This window comes from Musca domestica, unplaced genomic scaffold (assembly GCF_030504385.1).
Source record: "Musca domestica strain aabys unplaced genomic scaffold, Musca_domestica.polishedcontigs.V.1.1 6, whole genome shotgun sequence".
NCBI lineage: Eukaryota > Metazoa > Arthropoda > Insecta > Diptera > Muscidae > Musca > Musca domestica.
Window position 1 is genome coordinate 22593989 of NW_026712363.1, and position 17854 is coordinate 22611842.

Here is a 17854-nt window from a genome sequence, read left to right on the forward strand (position 1 = left end):
AAATGCATTTTGAGCAAATGGTTTGTGTCTACAATACATAGAGTAACAGCTCATGGCAGAGACATGTTAAGATAAAAACCACTATTACAGAAACGGATATCAAATAAAAATTTGAAAAATCCAAAATTTTGGTTTCAAAATTCTATCCAAGGACCTTTCCAAAAATTTGCACATTGCTTTGGCGGTTTAAATCAGTTAACATTTGTAATTATGTTGTTATGATATCGTAACAACAGAGGTATTTTCACAGGGTTACCATATCTTGACTCGGTCTTGTCCTATCTTTACACTTCTATGTCTTTGCTTTGTTCAAAGGAAAGGTCCTTGGATAGAATTTTGAAACCAAAATTTTGGATTTTTCAAATTTTTATTTGATATCCGTTTCTGTAATAGTGGTTTTTATCTTAACATGTCTCTGCCATGAGCTGTTACTCTATGTATTGTAGACACAAACCATTTGCTCAAAATGCATTTTGTCTAGTCTTTACACTTCTATGTCTTTGAACAAAGCAAAGACATAGAAGTGTAAAGATAGGACAAGACAGGTTCAAGATATGGTAACCCTGTGAAAATAACTCTGTTGTTACGATATCATGACAACATAGTTACCAATGTTGACTGGTTTAAACCGCTAAGGCAATGTGCAAATCTTCGGAAAGGTCCATGGAATAGAATTTTGAAACCAAAATTTTGGATTTTTCAAATTTTTTTTTGTTATCTGTTTTTGTAATTGTGGTTTTTATATTAACATGTCTCTGCCATGAGCTGTTACTCTATGTATTGTAGACACAAACCCTTTGCTCAAAATGCATTTTGTCTAGTCTTTACCATTTTAGGTCTTTGAACAAAAGAGTTTTAGGTTGACCTAGTTCGATTTTGGCCCTAGGCTCCTTTGTTCATTTCCGAAGAAGCCAGCCGATGACTTAAGCCAGCCAAATATGCGCTTTATGTATTCCCAGCTTAAGTTTTTCCAGGCCGAACTTTTAATAGCCTCCACATTTTGGAAGGAACTTGCACAAATTTACAAAACACAAGTAAAAAAATGTAAGTTCGGCCGGGCCGAACTTTGAATACCCTCCACCACTTGGTACAAATTTGGCAATTTTCAAAACAATAAAATCCGTTAAAAATTCTGTTAAAATGTATTAGGGTCTATACGACGACGTGGACCTGTATAGACAAGTTTCTGTCATAGGCTGTATTATCCATTACGAACTTAAAATACAAAATTTGAAATAGTTCTGGTAAATAATGTCGATAAGTTCATCAAAATACCGAATATCGGGGGGTACCCTTATATAGGAGGTGTACGAAAACGTGAACCTGCATACGAAATTTTCAGTCATAGGTTGTAGTACCCATTTCGAACTTCAAATAGGAAATTTGCAACAATTCTGGTGAATTATGTCGCAAAAACCATGACAATACCGAATATCAGAATGTACCGTACAGGGTGAGATGAAAATAATGCAACAGTTAAATCTTAAATTTTATTGAATGAAAGAAAGAAAGAAAATGTCGGAAAGAGCATCAAATTTTAGAAGTGGTTTAGATTTGTTCGAATTGGTCACCTTTGGTACGAATTATGGCCTTAAAACGGCCAATGAAACCGTCACACGCTGCCCGAATCTTGCTTTGCGGTATTATGGCCCATTCCCGACGAAGCGCTTGCTTGAGGTGATCCACACTTTGGTATTTTTTAGTGCCAACCTTGCTTTCCAAAATACTCCAGACACAATAGTCCAACGTATTGGTATCCGGAGATTTTGGTGGCCATTGTGCGCTGGAAATGAAGCGAGGGACCTCATTTTGTAACCATTCTTGGGTGGCGCGTGCTAAGTCTTGTTGGAATGTCCAAGGATTGCGGCCAAAATGTTTGCACCCTCCTCCAGAATATTTTCGCGATAATGTTCAGCATTTATTAGCCCACACTATCATCATGGCCGGCGCTTGAGTTCTGGTGGGCAACCGAAGAACATTGCACATTTTCAGCTGACCTCTTTGGCAAATAAACACGATCATTTTGTTTGTTTACAAACTGCTGGACAACGAATGTTTTCTTTTCGGAGAGAACCAAATTCGGCAGTTCACCACTTTTGGCCAAGCGATCCAACTCTTTAGCTCTTTTGAGTCTATTTTCTTTTTGTTGCGGTGTAAGTTCTTCCACTTTTTGGAATTTCAATGGCTTTAGCCCGAGCTCATTTTTTAATATTTGCCGAATGGAATATTGCGATATATTCAGTTCACGAGCCATTTTTCGGCCACTGCAACGAGGGTTTCGATCAAGTCGCTTCTTTACTTTTCGAACCATTTCTGCTGATGTTGCTGTTTTCTTCCGTCCACTTCCTTGACGTCGGACTACGCTATCAGTATCACGGTAACAAGCTATGGTACGAGACACAAAAGATTTATTCACATTTAAATGCTGGAGGGCTCTAACGATAGTCACTTGTGTTTATCCAGCCAAATATAAAGAAATCAAACTATCACGCTTGCATTCCATCACGAATAACTTTTTTTCTGGAAAATTCTCAGCAAAATGCTTTTGTACGCTTGTAAACAATATAATGAGCTGTCACTGGAATAATTTTAACAGCTGTCGAATGACAGCAGTCTGAAGTTGGTTGCAGTTTTTTCATCTCACCCTGCATATCTATTTTGTTATCCCAAAACTCCCGAAAATTTTCTTATCATCACTAACAAAAGAAAACCGGCACCAAGCGCACACGCAAACCCCAATGTTTCACGTAATTTCTAAATTGAAATTTCGCTTTTAATTTCCTTCAATCAAGTGTAGCATACTGCGGCCGTACGTCATTCGAAATCCGGTTGTCAATGACATCCCAAGTGACATTGTGTGTAATAGCCGACAGAAAAAAATAAAGAAAGAAAAGCCAAGAAAAATCGGCCCATGGACAGGTGAAAAATGCAATAATATCATTTTAATTGTTTTTATTATATTTACGTTTTGAGTATACGCTCCGACATATCCAAACAAACATAAAAGTTATTGTCACACATATGTATGTAACTTTTTTTTTGGCAACTATTACCGCAGCAGATCCATTGCCAGACATTGTGGGATTTTTAATTTTTTATAAACGAGTATTTTGTTTACATATTATGTATGTTTATTGTTTTTAGAAGCCAAAGTTTATATCGTGTATACAACTTGCGGTCCCAAAAAAAATTATAATAATTACCTTCCTTTACACTTGTCCACACATATTAATGACTTACCAACAAAAAGGAGATGCACAAATATTAAAACCAAAAACAAAAAAAAAACTAGTTAAGTTACTTTCGCTGATTGCAAGTGAATGGAAAAATCAAACAACAACAATGTTTAGTACGAAGAATAAAAACATTATTATCATGAAACAGTGATAAAAGAAACTTATAAACTAATGCGGGACCCAGGCCATGAGGTGATGTGCTCATCTGACGAAAATCCTAAATAATCTTTAATATAAACAAATAAAAAAACTGTAAGTTCGGCTGGGCCGATCTTTGAATACCCTCCACCATTTGGAACGATTTTTTTTATTTTTCAAAAAAATAAAATCCGTTAAAAATTCTGTCCTTAAGTCTTTAAAATATGTAATGTAACCGTTAAGTTAGAGTCTATACGACGACGTGGACCTTCATAGGCAACTTTTGTCATAAACCATATTCAAATGCGAAACTTAAATAACAAAAAATCCGTGAATAATGTTGCTAAAATCAGCAAAATTCCGAATATACGAAGACGTGGACCTGCACAGACAATTTTCTGTCATAGGTTATAGCATCCGTTACGAACTTCAAATACCAAATTTGAAACAATTCAATTTTATGCTGATCAAGAATATATATACAGGGTGAGATGAAAAAACTGCAATGTATATGTATATTTCGAGTTGTTACAAACGGAATGACAAGCTTAAAATATACTCCATACTATGGTGGAGGGTATAAAAATCTATTCAATTTGGTGAGCAATAACCGTAAAATCGGATAAAGATGTATATCGAAGCTATATAAAAATCTAAACCGATCCTGATAAAATTTGGCAGGGGTATTTTCTAGCTGTATTTGATGTCCGGTATCAAGTATCATTGTTTTGGTGTTCATATTACGCTTGTGAGGGACTTTAACACCAAATCGGATAAAACATATATATGGGCGCTATGGCTATATATGAACTGATTTTCACCAAAATTTAAAGTACTTTCTTTTAGGCTGAATTCTGTCGTAAATGCCAAAATTCTGTCCATTTGAGCTGATATTAGCCATTTGGTGCGAGATATGTAGGAGCTATATCCTAATCTGAACCGATTATGGGTGATTTACATAGACGGACATCGCTAAATCGACATAGAATTTTATGCTGATCAACAATATATATACTTTGTGGGGTTCAAAATGTATATTTCGAGGTGTTACAAACGGAGTGACAAATTTAATATACCCTCTATACTATGGTCTAGGGTATAAAATAATTTGAACTTTTTTCAAATTGGATCCAGGACAATGTTACCCTAAAACCGTTCCTTTGGAAACAAAGTTTTTGCAAATAACCACAATTCTTATAATTGGGCCATGATTGTGGTGTGGAAACTTGGATGTGTAGTTCTAGGACCTAGAATCTAGGTACACTGCTACTTGTACTGTTACCGAGTTGAGCATGAGTGCAGGATGCCGTGTTATGAGGTTCCCGTTAGCACTGTGAATAAATGTGTTCAACGTTTTCTATAACTTTTATTCCTAGACTTGAAAGAATGTTGAAGTTATGCAACTTTTTACTCGAAACCTCTCGTAAAAGAAAATTTATAAAAATCTACATATTTTTGAAAAAAAAAAAAAAACATTTTAAAGATCTTGACATATCAATGACATCCCATTTACCTGTATTCTTCTACCATGCGAAACCTATTCTCTTAAAGTACCTTAACATAGAGTTCATTATCCAGGTTAATCCTGCTAAAATTACAAATCACAATAAATTCCCCGCACGTATTCCATTGTCAAATTTACTTATCAGGGTTAACCCGAATAAAGATTTGTAAATAAACTCTATGGTAGAAGAATAGAGGTAGCCGCATCGACACAGCTGCTGGGACGATGAACTGTCAAACTAATTTTGGAATTGAAATTTTTGAATAAAAAATTATTCAATTTTGTAAAAATTGTTAACAAATGCATATCATAACAAACTCCGATCGCCGTCGTATAGAAAAACACATACAAATTTATTTATTTAAAAAAACAACAATAAAGGGATTAAGCCTGATCATTTTGCAACAACAAAATACACCGGATTGACCCGAAACAACAACACTCCAGTTTCGGCCAGCGGTTGCCTACCCAGTGTATACATGTTCGTGTTTGTTTATTTTTCTGTATTGGGAGCAGCACATCCCGGAATGCTTGCTCCGGATTCTTTTGGTCCGTGCCGGCCTTGAGGAAAACCCCGGACCATGGTTCTGTACGGTTTGCCAAAACACCATCCACCATAGATCAGTCTCGGTGCGATGTAATGGATGCAGAGGATGAGTGCATTTTAGGAATTGTTCCGGTTTAACCCGGTTGCGAGACTATAGCGATAGGGACTATGTTGCTTCGTGCTGTACCAACGTAGTCCCCAGTGAGTCCACGACCTCGTCGTCGTCGGAGTATGGATGTCGTCGTCGAGTGTATGGGGGTAGCAGTCAAGTGTGGTACTGCCGAGGTAGAGGTGCTTAATGTGTATATCCCTCCGGTTAATAGCTGTGAACCGCGTTACTTGCCTAATATAAGCCCACTTTTGGAAGGCAATAACCGCCTGTTCCTAGGGGACTTCAATGCCCACCATGAGTTGTGGCATTCCGTCCTAGGTAATGACCAGAGGGGATCAGCGTTGGCAGAGCAGATTGACGCTCCACATTTTGCACAGTAAACGAGGATGCCCCAACCCGAATAAGAGGAGAGTGTCACAGTTCGCCAGATTTAACCATCGTGTCACCCGGTCTGATAAATGACGTGACTTGGCAACCCGTCATTTCTCTTGGATAATCGTCTCCATCAGCAGATCTCCCGATTTCATAACCTCTGAACGCCGCACTTTCCTTAACCATGGGAAAGCCCACTGGCCCGAGTTCAGAGAGTTCACCAACCTTCGCTTCAGAGAACTGCCCAATCCTTCTGATGTTCGGGTAGCTGAAAGGATTTTCCGGGACACCATCAAAGCTGCAGCCGCTCGCTATATATCTGCTGGTAGAATACCCGAAGTAAGACCAAATTTCCCAGCAGAGGCAGCGGTATTAGCGAATGAGCGTGATGAGCTCCGACGTAGCAACCCTACTGATCCCAGAGTCAGTGAACTGACAGTGGAAGTCAACCGGTTGGTACAGGAGCATAAGCGGAAAAAGTGGCTAGACCATCTGAAGTGTTGCAATATTGGAACCGATTTGAGTAAACTGTGGGTAACGGTAAAGTCACTCTCGAACCCTGGAAAAAGGGATGATAGGACAGCAGTCACATTTAACGACGTAACTGTGACTGATCCGAAGAGGTGCGCTGGCTGTTTTAACCGCCAATTTGTCGAGCACCCCGCGAGTGATAGGGCGAGGCGAAGAGTACTACGTCGTATAAGAGCTCTTCCCGCCGAGGATGTACCTCCGCAGTTTACGATGGGCGATGTTGCGAATGTCATCCGAAACCCTAAGTCATCTAAAGCGTTGGGCCCGGACGGAATATCAATGGTAATGTTGAAGCAACTGGATACTCCGGGAGTTGAGTATTTAACCAAAGTCCTTAACTTGTCGTTAGCCACCCACATAGTTCCCGAAGCATGGAAAATGGGCAGGGTGGTCCCGCTACTGAAGCCTGGCAAGGATGCCAGCAAAGGCGAATCATACAGGCCAATTTCGCTTTTGTCGCCAGTAGCAAAGACTCTCGAGGCCTTACTCCTCCCCAGTATCAGAGGAAGCTATTCAGTTGCTAACCATCAACACGGTTTCCGTCCACTACATAGCACTACAACAGCATTGCACGCCATATGCACACATATCAGTCGAGGACTCAACCAGAACAGGCCGTGCCACAGAACAGTAGTGGTGGCTCTCGACCTATTGCCTTTGATACGGTCAACCATGCCACGCTGTTCGAGGACGTTGAGAACACTACCCTCCGGCCAAGTTTGAAACGTTGGATAGTCAACTATATGTGTGGACGAGAGTCGTATGTGGAATTCCGGAATAAGAAGTCCAAGCCTCGTAGAGTGAAACAGGGAGTTCCCCAAGGTGGGATGATATCTCCGGAACTGTTTAACCTCTACCTTTCCGGAATTCCGCGCCCTCCAGACGGCATCGAGATCGTTACTTATGCGGATGATTGTACGATCATGGCGTCAGGTCCTGTAGTTGATGACATATGTGTCAGGGTGAATAACTATCTCGCGGAGCTTGCCGCCTACTTCCACGCGAGGAATATGAAATATCCGCCACTAAATCGACGGCCACACTATTTACCACATGGACTGCGGAGATGAGAACACAGCTGAATGTGCGAGGGGCATATAATTCCGACCACCAACTACCCCAAAATCCTTGGGGTCACATTCGATAGCATGTTCAAGTCTTCCGCGCAAGCCACAGCTATTTGCGATAAAATGAAAAGTAGGAACAAGGTCCTCAAGGCGCTAGCCGGCAGCACTTGGGGTGCGGATAAGGAAACCTTGTTGACCTCCTATAAAGCGATAGGTCGGTCTGTGGTTAGCTATGCGGCTCCAGTGTGGTCGGCGAATACAAGTGCAACGCAGTGGAAAAGTATTCAGACCTGCCAGAATGCCGCCCTGAGAAATGCAACAGGGTGCCTCCTCATGACTCCTGTGTACCATTTACATGAGGAGACGAAGGTTCTTCCCTTACGTCAGCATAATCATATGCTTTCGTTGCAGTACCTGCTTGGGTGTTATCGCGGGAGTCACCCTAACCACCATATGGTGGATAGAACTCCCCCACCCAGGCGTGTCAGGAAGAACCTGCACGATCTAGAGAGAGAGGTCCAGCGATATAAGAGACAGCCTCTAGATCATGAAGCCTATCAAGCGGGTCTGAATAGCATTCATACTGATGCAGTCGCAGAGGTAGTTAATAATTACAGTATGAATGCCATACTCGGAGTCCACCCCCATCCATTGCAGCTGAAGAATGTCGGCTGCCTAGGCAAATCAGGGTAGTTTTGGCCCAACTATTGTCCAGCCAAACCTACCCAACTCCGTCCAGAGGATCTATGGCTACAGCCCATAAAGGTAGCAGAATTCCTAAACCTGGACATTGAGGAAGAACCGGACTTGTCGGAAAAAAACAACGGAACATGTAAAACTGCTACAACAACACAACACTGTTCTATTAATGGGCAAGGCACGGTCAACGAAGGGGTTTTTATTGTAACAGACAAAACAAATTTACATGGTTCGCTCATGTAAAAGTGAGGTTGTAAGATTTAGAAGATTTTCCAAAAGAATTTTAGTTGTAGGTAATTCTTTGGTTCCTCTTCTATTGAGCTTTCGATCTCATTTGAGTAAAAAAAGTTTTTTGTCATTTTTAAAATAACTTCTGGGGAGAATATCCCAGACAAAAAACAGGGGAACTGATGAGGATTGGTGGCACTTTCCGAAACGTAGGTTCTCCATGCCTTACCCCCTGGTAAACATTACTATCGTTCTCGACAAATAAACAAACGTTGTTTTATAAAAACAACAATAAAGGGATTAAGCCTGAGCATTGCAACAAAATACTATGGTTTCACATCACTATTCACAATTGTTGATGCATCTACCTTTATTCTTTTGCTCTGAAGCTAGAGTCCTGTAACATCAAATTTACCAATAACAAATACAATTTTTTATATACCCTACACCACATAGTAGTATTATGTCTTTGTGTATTTGTTTGTAACATGGAGTAGGAAGCGAGATTGACCCATAGTTACTTTTAAAGATCTTTATAGAATCTTTTTCTGATTCGATTTATGCATGTCAGGCCGTTTGTCCGTCCGTCCGTCTATCCATGTATTATTCAATTTGCATTCAATTGAGATAACATTTTCCAAGCAATAATAGTTGTTTTCGTCAATTGTGAAACAAATAAAATTTACTAATTATTATAAATAAAAAGATAAATATTATTAGGCTTAGCCGTATTTGTAATTAAAACAAGACTCCTTTTATTTGAAAGAGGTTTAAAGTTACAAGTTTCCGTAAAAATACAATTCCACTTGCATAAACAAAAATAATTTCATTCCGAAACCAGTAAGGAAAGCTCAAAAGTCGGGCGGGGCCGACTATATAATACCCTACACCACTATGCATATTTAGTAGAGCTCTCGTAAAAAGGTTTATTTAGAGCATTTCAGAGCTCTATGATATATTTGGTACAAAATCAAAATCTATCTAATTCTATCGTGCATTTTACGAACTATAGCTATCTCTGGAACGACTTTTACTAAAATTGGTGTCCTTGCTTCTAGGCTGAATTTGGCCAGGTATGCCAAAATTCATGCTATTTCGGTTGATATTGGCCATTTGTTGCACAATTAACACGAAATCGGATGAAGATACATATGGGTGCTATATCCAAATCTGAACAGTTTTTGATAAAATTAAAATCGACTACTTTTGGGCTTTATCTGATATCTGATACCAAATATCATTCCTGTGAAGAGTATGCTATGCTATGCTATATCCAAATCTGAACAGATTTTGATAAAATTAAAATCGACTATTTTTGGGCTTTATCTGATATCTGGTACCAAATATCATTCCTGTGAAGAGTATATTACGAATGTAAGGGACTTAAAGAGCAAATCGGATGAAACATATATATGGGAGCTAGAGCTATATCGGTCGGATTTGCCAAAATTCATGCCATTTGGGCTGATATTGGCCATTTGATGCACAATTAACACGAAATCGGATGAAGATATATATGGGAGGCATATCCAAATCGGAACAGATTTTAATAAAATTAAAATCAACTTTTTTTAGGCTTTATCTGATATCTGGTACCAAATATCATTTCTGTGGAGTGCATATTACGAATTTGAGGGACTTAAAGACCAAATCGGATGAAAGATATATATGGGAGCTTTAGCTATATCTGAACCGATTTTTACTAAAATTGGTGTACTTGCTTCGGTCGGATTTGCCAAAATTGATGCTATTACGGCCATTTGGTGGTCAATCACCCGAAATCGGATGAAGATATATATGTGAGCTATGTCCAAATCTGAACCGATTTCGATAAAATTTAAAACAGCTATTCCTGTGCTCCATCTAATTCCTGGTACCAAATATAACGGTTGTGGAGTGAATATTACGAATGTAAGGGACTAAAACACTAAATCGGATGAAACATATATATGGTTGCTATATCTATATCTGAACCGATTTTCACTAAATTTGATATACTTGCTTCTAGGTTGAATTTGGTCCGATGTACTAAAATTCAGTCCATTTGGACTTATATCGGTCATTTGGTGCACAATTAACCCGAAATCGGATGAAGATATATATGGGAGCTATATCCAAATCTGAACCGATTTCGATAAAATTGCAAAAAGCTATTTCTGGGCTGTATCTTATATCTGGTACCAAATATCATTCTTGTGGAGTGCATATTACGAATGTGAGAGGCTTAAACACCAAATCGGATAAAACATATATATGGGAGCTATAGCGCTTTTTGAACCGATTTTCTCCAAATTTGTTGTATTTGCTTTAAGGCTAATCTCGGTCACATGTGCCAAAATTCGGGCCATTTGGGCTGATATCGGCTATTTGGTGGTCAATTAACCCGAAATCGGATGAAGATATATATGGGAGCTATATCCAAATCTGAACCGATTTCGATAAAATTTAAAACAGCTATTTTTGTGCTCCATCTAATACGTGGTACCAAATATCACGGTTGTGGAGTGCATAGTAGGAATGTGAGGGACTTAAAGATCAAATCGAATGAAAGATATATATGGGAGCTATACCGATTTCCTCAAAATTTTATATACTTGCTTCTGGGCCGAACTCGGTTGGGTGTGCCAAAATTCAGGTAATTTGGACTGATAGTGGACATTTGGTGCACATTTAACCCGAAATCGGATGAAGATATATATGGGAGCTATATCTAAATTTGATCCGATTCTCACCAATTTCAATAGGGTTCGTCCTTGGGCCAAAAAAATATTGTTTGGAAAATTTCATCTCAATCGGATAATAAATGCGACCTGCATTTTGTTCACAAGAATACATGGACAGACGGACGGACATGCATAAATCGACTCAGAAAGTGATTCTATGAAGGTTCTCAAAAGTAACTATGGGTCTATCTCGTTTCCTTCTCCATGTTACAAACAAATGCACAAAGACATAATACCCTTACCACTATGTGGTGTATGGTATAAAAATTAATTTTTTTTAATTAAGAAAGCTAACAGTACGTTTACATATAAATGGATTAAAATAATCATATCCATTGCAAATGCGTCAAATATAAATCTCCTTAAAGTTGGTTAACCCTAGTAAAAGCTCTAACATGAACCATGGCAGAAGAATACAGGTAGATGCATCAACGCTTGGGAGCATTGATATGTCAAAAAAATTTAAATGTTTTTTTAAATATAAGTAGATTTTTATATGTTTTCTTATACTACGTCAGCCGGAGGCTATTATAATTCGCGTTTTTCAACAATTTTTACAAATTTAAATAATTTTTCATTCAACATTTTCAATTCCAAAATTGGTTTGACAGTTCATTGTCCCAGCAGCTGTGTCGACGCGTCTACCCATGGTACAATGAAGAGAAGGTAGGTCAACTTTGAAAAAATTGCAAGTATAGAGGTCTACCTGTTTGGCTTGTAATGTCAGAATTACTATCAAAACAATAAAAAAGGAAACAACTTGTTGCATTGATTTTGAATAAATAATTTAAAACCGCGAAAACTGAATGAATGGTCAAAATTTCTTTTCAATATCATGTTCTATATATCTCTTATGGTTTATTTCGCGACAAAAACTGTAGATTTTGTCGATGCATTCATTGCAATAAGCATTTTGAAAACACACGAATTTGAATATTTTCTGAACTATTTTTTATTATTGAAAAGAAGACACACACATAAGCAAATGAAGTTGACATATTAAGCCAGAAAAATAAAAAAAATTAAATTATATGGTAGCTCTGCCCAACCTTGAATTCATTGTACCATGTGTCTACCTATATTCTTCTACCATGACATGAACATAGCGCAAAATCGGAATTAAACTTTTTATCGAAATTCGTTTCTGCGACATTGCTGTATGTTTTAAATAGGGTTTTTTTTTTTGAACCTACGGGTACGTCATGGGAACCAATTCACTCATTAACTTACAAAATCTTTATCCGGGTTAACCGTGATAATTGACCAATCACTTTAAATAAAGATTTGTATTTTAACGTACATTTATGTCTGAAATTAGAATAAAGCTGAAGAGATTATTTCGTAGGAGAATATTTGTTTATCATCGAAGACATTTAAAATACATCCAATTCCAAATTTATTTTATTCAACCTTACTCGTTTTCCCCCAAAATTGCCAGAGAATAAAAAGAAGCTTTTATATCTTAGTTGTTTTACAAAACATTTGTATTTTTCCACATATTAAAGCTAAATAGTATTAGATATATATTAAAATACATTTACAAATATATTTAATATAATGCTTAATATAAAATATTTATTTTTCAATATTTTTGTATTTCATTGACACTATGAATCTAGTGATGATGGAGGAGAGACAGTTAAGATTTAAGATAAAATAAAATTGCTACTGTTGTTATTATGGCATTCAAAAAATGCCACAGTGAGTCAAAGTAAAGTATAAAGTTCAATGTCAAAAAAAATATTTCACAAGTCTAAAAGTAAAGGTCATTACAAAAAAATATGTGTATCTGTGTGGTATTTGTAGAGGATATTAAAACATAACTCTGCTAATTTTCAACTCAACAATGCTCTACTCAAATTTAATGGAATTGACTCCCATATCAATTTGTCCTCCACGATAACTACCACGCTTCTTCTTTGTTTTTTCGTGCTTGAAACTTTTACCGCGTGTAAACTTTAAGTCACGATTGGCTTTGTCGCCCCAAGAGCCAGCAGCATTTTTCTGTAAATATTAAGGATTTAGAATTGATTTGGATTTACAAAAAAAAAAAAAACTACAATATGAGCGAAGGCAACATGAAATACAGATGCATTGGTTGTCTGTTGGATTTAAGGAAATGGATTCAAAGGGTTGGCTTAGGGTGTTGACTAAAACAAAACTTAAATAACTAAAATTGGGTAGGTGGGTGCGTGAAAGGTGAAATTAATTTAATCATCAAAGGTGATCTTTTTGTTCGGCGTCGCTGAACTATCGAAGGATTTGTTGAATGGTTTGTTTGCTCCTCCAAAACCACCACGTCCACCTCCCCGGCCGCCACCTCCTCGACCACCTTTGTCACCGAAACCACCACGTCCGCCGCCACGGCCACCAAATCCTCCTCGGCCGCCCTTATCGCCAAAACCACCACGTCCACCACCACGACCACCGCCTCCTCGGCCACCCTTGTCACCAAAGCCGCCGCCGCGGCCACCACCACCACGTCCTCCTTTACCATTTTCAAAGCCACCAAACGACTTGCGATCACCAAATTTCTTAAAGCCGCCATTAGCTTTTCCGCCATTACCATCACCAGCATTTTCTTCATCCTAATTTCAGCAACCCGGAAAGACAATCAAAAAAGAAGGGAAGAAGGAAAACAACACAAATTAGCAAAGAAATTAAACAAAATGTTCTTAATTTAAATCAAAATCTTTCGTTGCTTCAATGAAAGTGCCTCAAAATCATGAAGAATTGTATTCAAGTATGCATAGGTTCATAATCAGCTAATTTGTGTTATGACTTTCCTTGTTCCTCCTTTATCTTATCATGTCTTTTTCCGGCATGAATTTCATGTTGCCAACACCGCGTGCTCTGTCATACATTCAACACATTGAGGCACTTACCTTTGCTTCGAAAGACATATCTTTAACTCTTTCATCTATTTCTACTTCTTCTTCACGCACCCTTCTGAATGGTTCATTTTTCTTGGGACCATCCGATTGTGGTGTTTTCTGATTTTTGTTGTTATTATTGAATTTGCCATTGGCCGGTGTTGATGCAAATCCTTTGGACTAATTTTACGAAATTTTATCAAATATTTTAAAGAAAACAAAATGATAGATATGAGGTACATTTTACTTAACATAACTACAAAATAGGGAAGGATTGAGAATAAGGATAATAAATTATTAAAACAAATGTAAACTAGGAATGTACGAACAACCGTAATTGATGAAAATAGTATTACATTTAAGCTCAACGACAAACTATTATATTTTATCCCTTATTAGTTTGTGGTCCTGGTAAAAGGATATTTTGTATTTTTGTTTAGGCAATTTCTTAAAGAGCAAAAATTCCCGATATTCATATACTCATTATGTATACTGACATATACCAGCTGTGGCATCTCAATCCTTCTTCATAGATCATCTTGACATACATATGTATATGCAAAAAAATTTTAATAGTACTTACATTATTGAATCCTCCTTTAACAAAATTACTGTATTTGTTATCCTTCTTTTCAGCGTTGCCATTTGTTTCGCTGAATTTTCTCTTTTGTCCGGGTTTAGCCAAGGGAGTTTCAGCAGCGGCTGGCTTTTCTTCCTCTTCTTCTTCGCTGGAGCTATCATCATCACTGTCCTCAGCAGCCTTCTTTGCAGGGGTAGCGGATTTTTTAACAGGCGTAGCAACGGCAGGCTTTTTAGTATCTTCGTCTTCTTCAGAGGAACTGCTATCTTCCGAGGAAGATTGTTTCGCTGCCTTAGCTGGTGTAGTCTTAACTACATTTGCTTTTTTGGCTGGTGGTTCATCCTCAGAATCATCTGAGTCTTCTGAACTTGAATCGGCCTTTTTGGCAACAGGTTTGGCACCTGGTTTAGTTGCAGGTTTCGCTTCTTCTTCTTCTTCGGATGAAGAATCTTCGGAGCTGGAAGAAGCTGCTGCTTTTTTGGCAGCTGCAGCTGGTTTAGCAGACAAAGCTGGTTTCTTTGCGGCAGGTTCTTCATCATCAGACGAATCTTCAGAGCTGCTACTGTCAGCCTTCTTTTTTGCTGCGACAGGTGTTTTATTTACAACGGGTTTGACTGCTGGTTTTTCATCTTCATCACTTGAGGATTCTTCACTGCTCGAATCCTTCTTGGCGGCTACCACAGGCTTTTTAGCAGCTGCAGGTGCTGCAGCTTTCGGTTTTACTTCTTCCTCCTCGTCCGAACTATCTTCACTGCTGCTAGAATCGGCTTTTTTAGGAGCAGGCTTGGCTGGAGCAGGCTTGGCTGGGGCAGCCTTGGCTTTAGCAGCTGGTTTTTCATCTTCACTACTATCATCCGAAGAATCATCTGAAGATTCTGCTTTCTTAGCTACAGGTTTAGCAGGAGTTGGTTTAGCTGCAACTGGTTTGGCAGCTGGTTTTTCATCCTCGCTACTGTCGTCTGAAGAATCATCAGAAGAATCTGCCTTTTTGGCAGCTGGCTTGGCTGGAGTTGCTTTAACAGCGGTGGGCTTAGCAGCTGGTTTTTCATCTTCACTGCTATCTTCTGAAGAATCATCCGAAGACTCGGCCTTCTTTGCGGCTGGTTTTGCTGGAGTAGCTTTAGCAGCTGGTACAGCTTTAGCTGCTGGTTTCTCATCTTCGCTGCTATCGTCAGAGGAGTCATCAGAGGATTCGGCTTTTTTTGCAACGGGTTTGGCCGGTGTGGCTTTAGCTGCTGGTTTAGCAGGCGTGGCTTTAGCAGCAGGTTTTTCATCTTCACTGCTATCATCTGAAGAATCGTCCGAGGAATCAGCCTTTTTAACAACAGCCTTAGCAGGCGTTGGCTTAGCAGCTGGTTTTGTCGCTGGTTTCTCGTCTTCGCTGCTACTATCCTCAGAAGAGTCTTCAGATTCAGCTTTTTTAGCTACTGGCTTTGCGGGGGCAGCCTTAGCCAATGGCTTGGCCGCTGGCTTTTCATCTTCGCTGTCATCCGATGAATCATCTGAAGATTCTGCTTTTTTGGCAACACCATTTACTTTAGGTGTAGCAGCAGCAACTGGCTTTGCAGCAGGTTTCTTTTCATCTTCGCTGCTATCATCTGAGGAATCTTCAGAGCTGGAAGCTGCTTTCTTTGCTGCTGCAGTTACTTTATTGTTCACAACGGGAGCAGTAGTTTTCTTGGGAGTCTCTTCCTCGGATTCATCGCTGCTATCGTCTGAGGAGTCATTTGCCTTTTTCACATTGGGTATTTTTGTTTCACTATTCTGTTGATAGTATTTCAAAATATCTTCCAATTTGGGAGATCCTTTTCCTAATGCAGCCTAAAAATGAAAAAAAATCGAATTGGTAAAACACATGTTTTGTTTTTCTCTATCCACCCAGAGGTGCCCAACACATTTCCATACAATTACAACCACACTGCAAAGCGCGTGTTGAGCACCCCGACCGGACCACATTGTTTTCATTGGAAAAAAATATCAGGTTGTGTATGGCACTTACCGCTTTAGTTTTATGTTGAAAAACTTGGGCCAAATTCTTGTCTTTTTTCTGTAAATATTCGTGCACAATCGCATCTATTAGCTGGCTATCAACTGCCATCTTTATTGATATATATTTAATACTTTTTACTAATTTAATTGGTGTTTTTTTCTTCTGAGGGTTTTATGTAGCGAGACGCGAGACGACCAAACACGTGTATTCGACAAAATTTAAAAGAATGACATCCCGAATGATATTCGTTCGTTCTTCCGCGAGGCCATAGTCCTAAGTCAGACAATGTCACAATGCCGCCGGCGTGTATACAAAAGGTAGATACATTAGATGTTAAAGTCAGCCAAACGTAATTTGTTATCAGGCATGTCACAGGAACGAATTTCGTGCGAAGGTGATTTTAATTCCGTATTTAGCTTCTTCAGAAAACGAAAAACGCAATTTTTTTCGGCTTTAAAACACTATACATTTCGCATGTGAAATTGTATTTTAATGAGAACTTGTAACTTTAAAAAACTTTCAAGTGATATAAGAATATTTTAATAACAAAGTACAATTAAATTTACTTTTTTTCTCTTTTATTAAAAATAATTAGCAAAATAAACAAAACGTTGCCTTAACATTTATTTATTCTTGAAAACAATAGTTTTCTGCAAACAAAAATTTTCATTTGTGAAAACAAAACAATCTGGCCTTACAAATGATAAATTGAAGCAAAGATAAAAAGAAACAAAACAAAAAAGCTCAAAACAGGATTTTTGTGAAAAAATGTATTTTTAAATATGTACTTTGAATGTTAATTAAAGTTTTAATCAAGTACAGCAATGTATTTATAAATTAACACTAAACTTGTTATTAAAATGATCACCCCGCCCGACACAATGCAAAAATAAAAAGAAAGTTTTGTTTTCGCACAAAAAAAATATTTTAATCAGAATGTTTTTCACAATTTACACTTCTACAGTGTTTTCTAATCATGTGGTCTCTTTTGATTCTTAATTTATTTGTTCTTTCATTCTTTTTATGTTTTCATATTTACACTGAACATTGAGATTTTCATAGTTCACCAAATCGTACGGAATCTAAAGAAGCTAAAACAAAAACGATCGATTTTGAATTATAGCCATCTGACCACAAAATTTAATTTCAAAATCCATTAATATGATTGAGATCACAGAACAAAACATTATTACACGAGCAAACAAATTTTGACATTAAATCTGATTTATTTTACGAGACCTTGTAGCTCGTAAA

At 38.1% G+C, this 17854-nt stretch overlaps 1 protein-coding gene across 3 annotated transcripts; it reads right to left on the bottom strand.

Annotated features, from left to right (window-relative positions):
• Positions 1-12610: 12610 nt before the first annotated feature.
• Positions 12611-16837, bottom strand: LOC105262084 (nucleolar protein dao-5). Of its 3 annotated transcripts, none has more exons than XM_011295886.3 (4): positions 16610-16835; positions 14614-16431; positions 14043-14210; positions 12611-13161 (listed from the first exon to the last, which is right to left on the bottom strand). In XM_011295886.3, exons 1-4 carry the CDS (start codon positions 16706-16708, stop codon positions 13009-13011), a joined length of 2238 nt encoding a protein of 745 aa, XP_011294188.2. In that variant the 5' UTR covers positions 16709-16835; the 3' UTR covers positions 12611-13008. The 3 variants fall into 3 exon arrangements, with proteins under 3 accessions (XP_011294188.2, XP_058985207.1, XP_011294187.2); XM_059129224.1 differs by having other exon boundaries at positions 12957-13745; positions 14103-14210; positions 16610-16837; XM_011295885.3 differs by lacking the exon at positions 14043-14210 and having other exon boundaries at positions 12957-13745.
• Between the last annotated feature and the right edge of the window lie 1017 nt (positions 16838-17854).

What these genes read in the sequence shown, in the direction of transcription:
- LOC105262084 (XM_059129224.1), bottom strand. Translation starts at nt 16,708, where the DNA reads ATGGCAGTTGATAGCCAGCTAATAGATGCGATTGTGCACGAATATTTA. An exon ending in TTAAAGGAGGATTCAATAAT is followed by an intron (nt 14,211 to 14,613) that starts GTAAGTACTATT and finishes TCGTAAAATTAG; the next exon opens with TCCAAAGGATTTGCATCAAC. An exon ending in AAAATGAACCATTCAGAAGG is followed by an intron (nt 13,746 to 14,102) that starts GTGCGTGAAGAA and finishes TGCTGAAATTAG; the next exon opens with GATGAAGAAAATGCTGGTGA.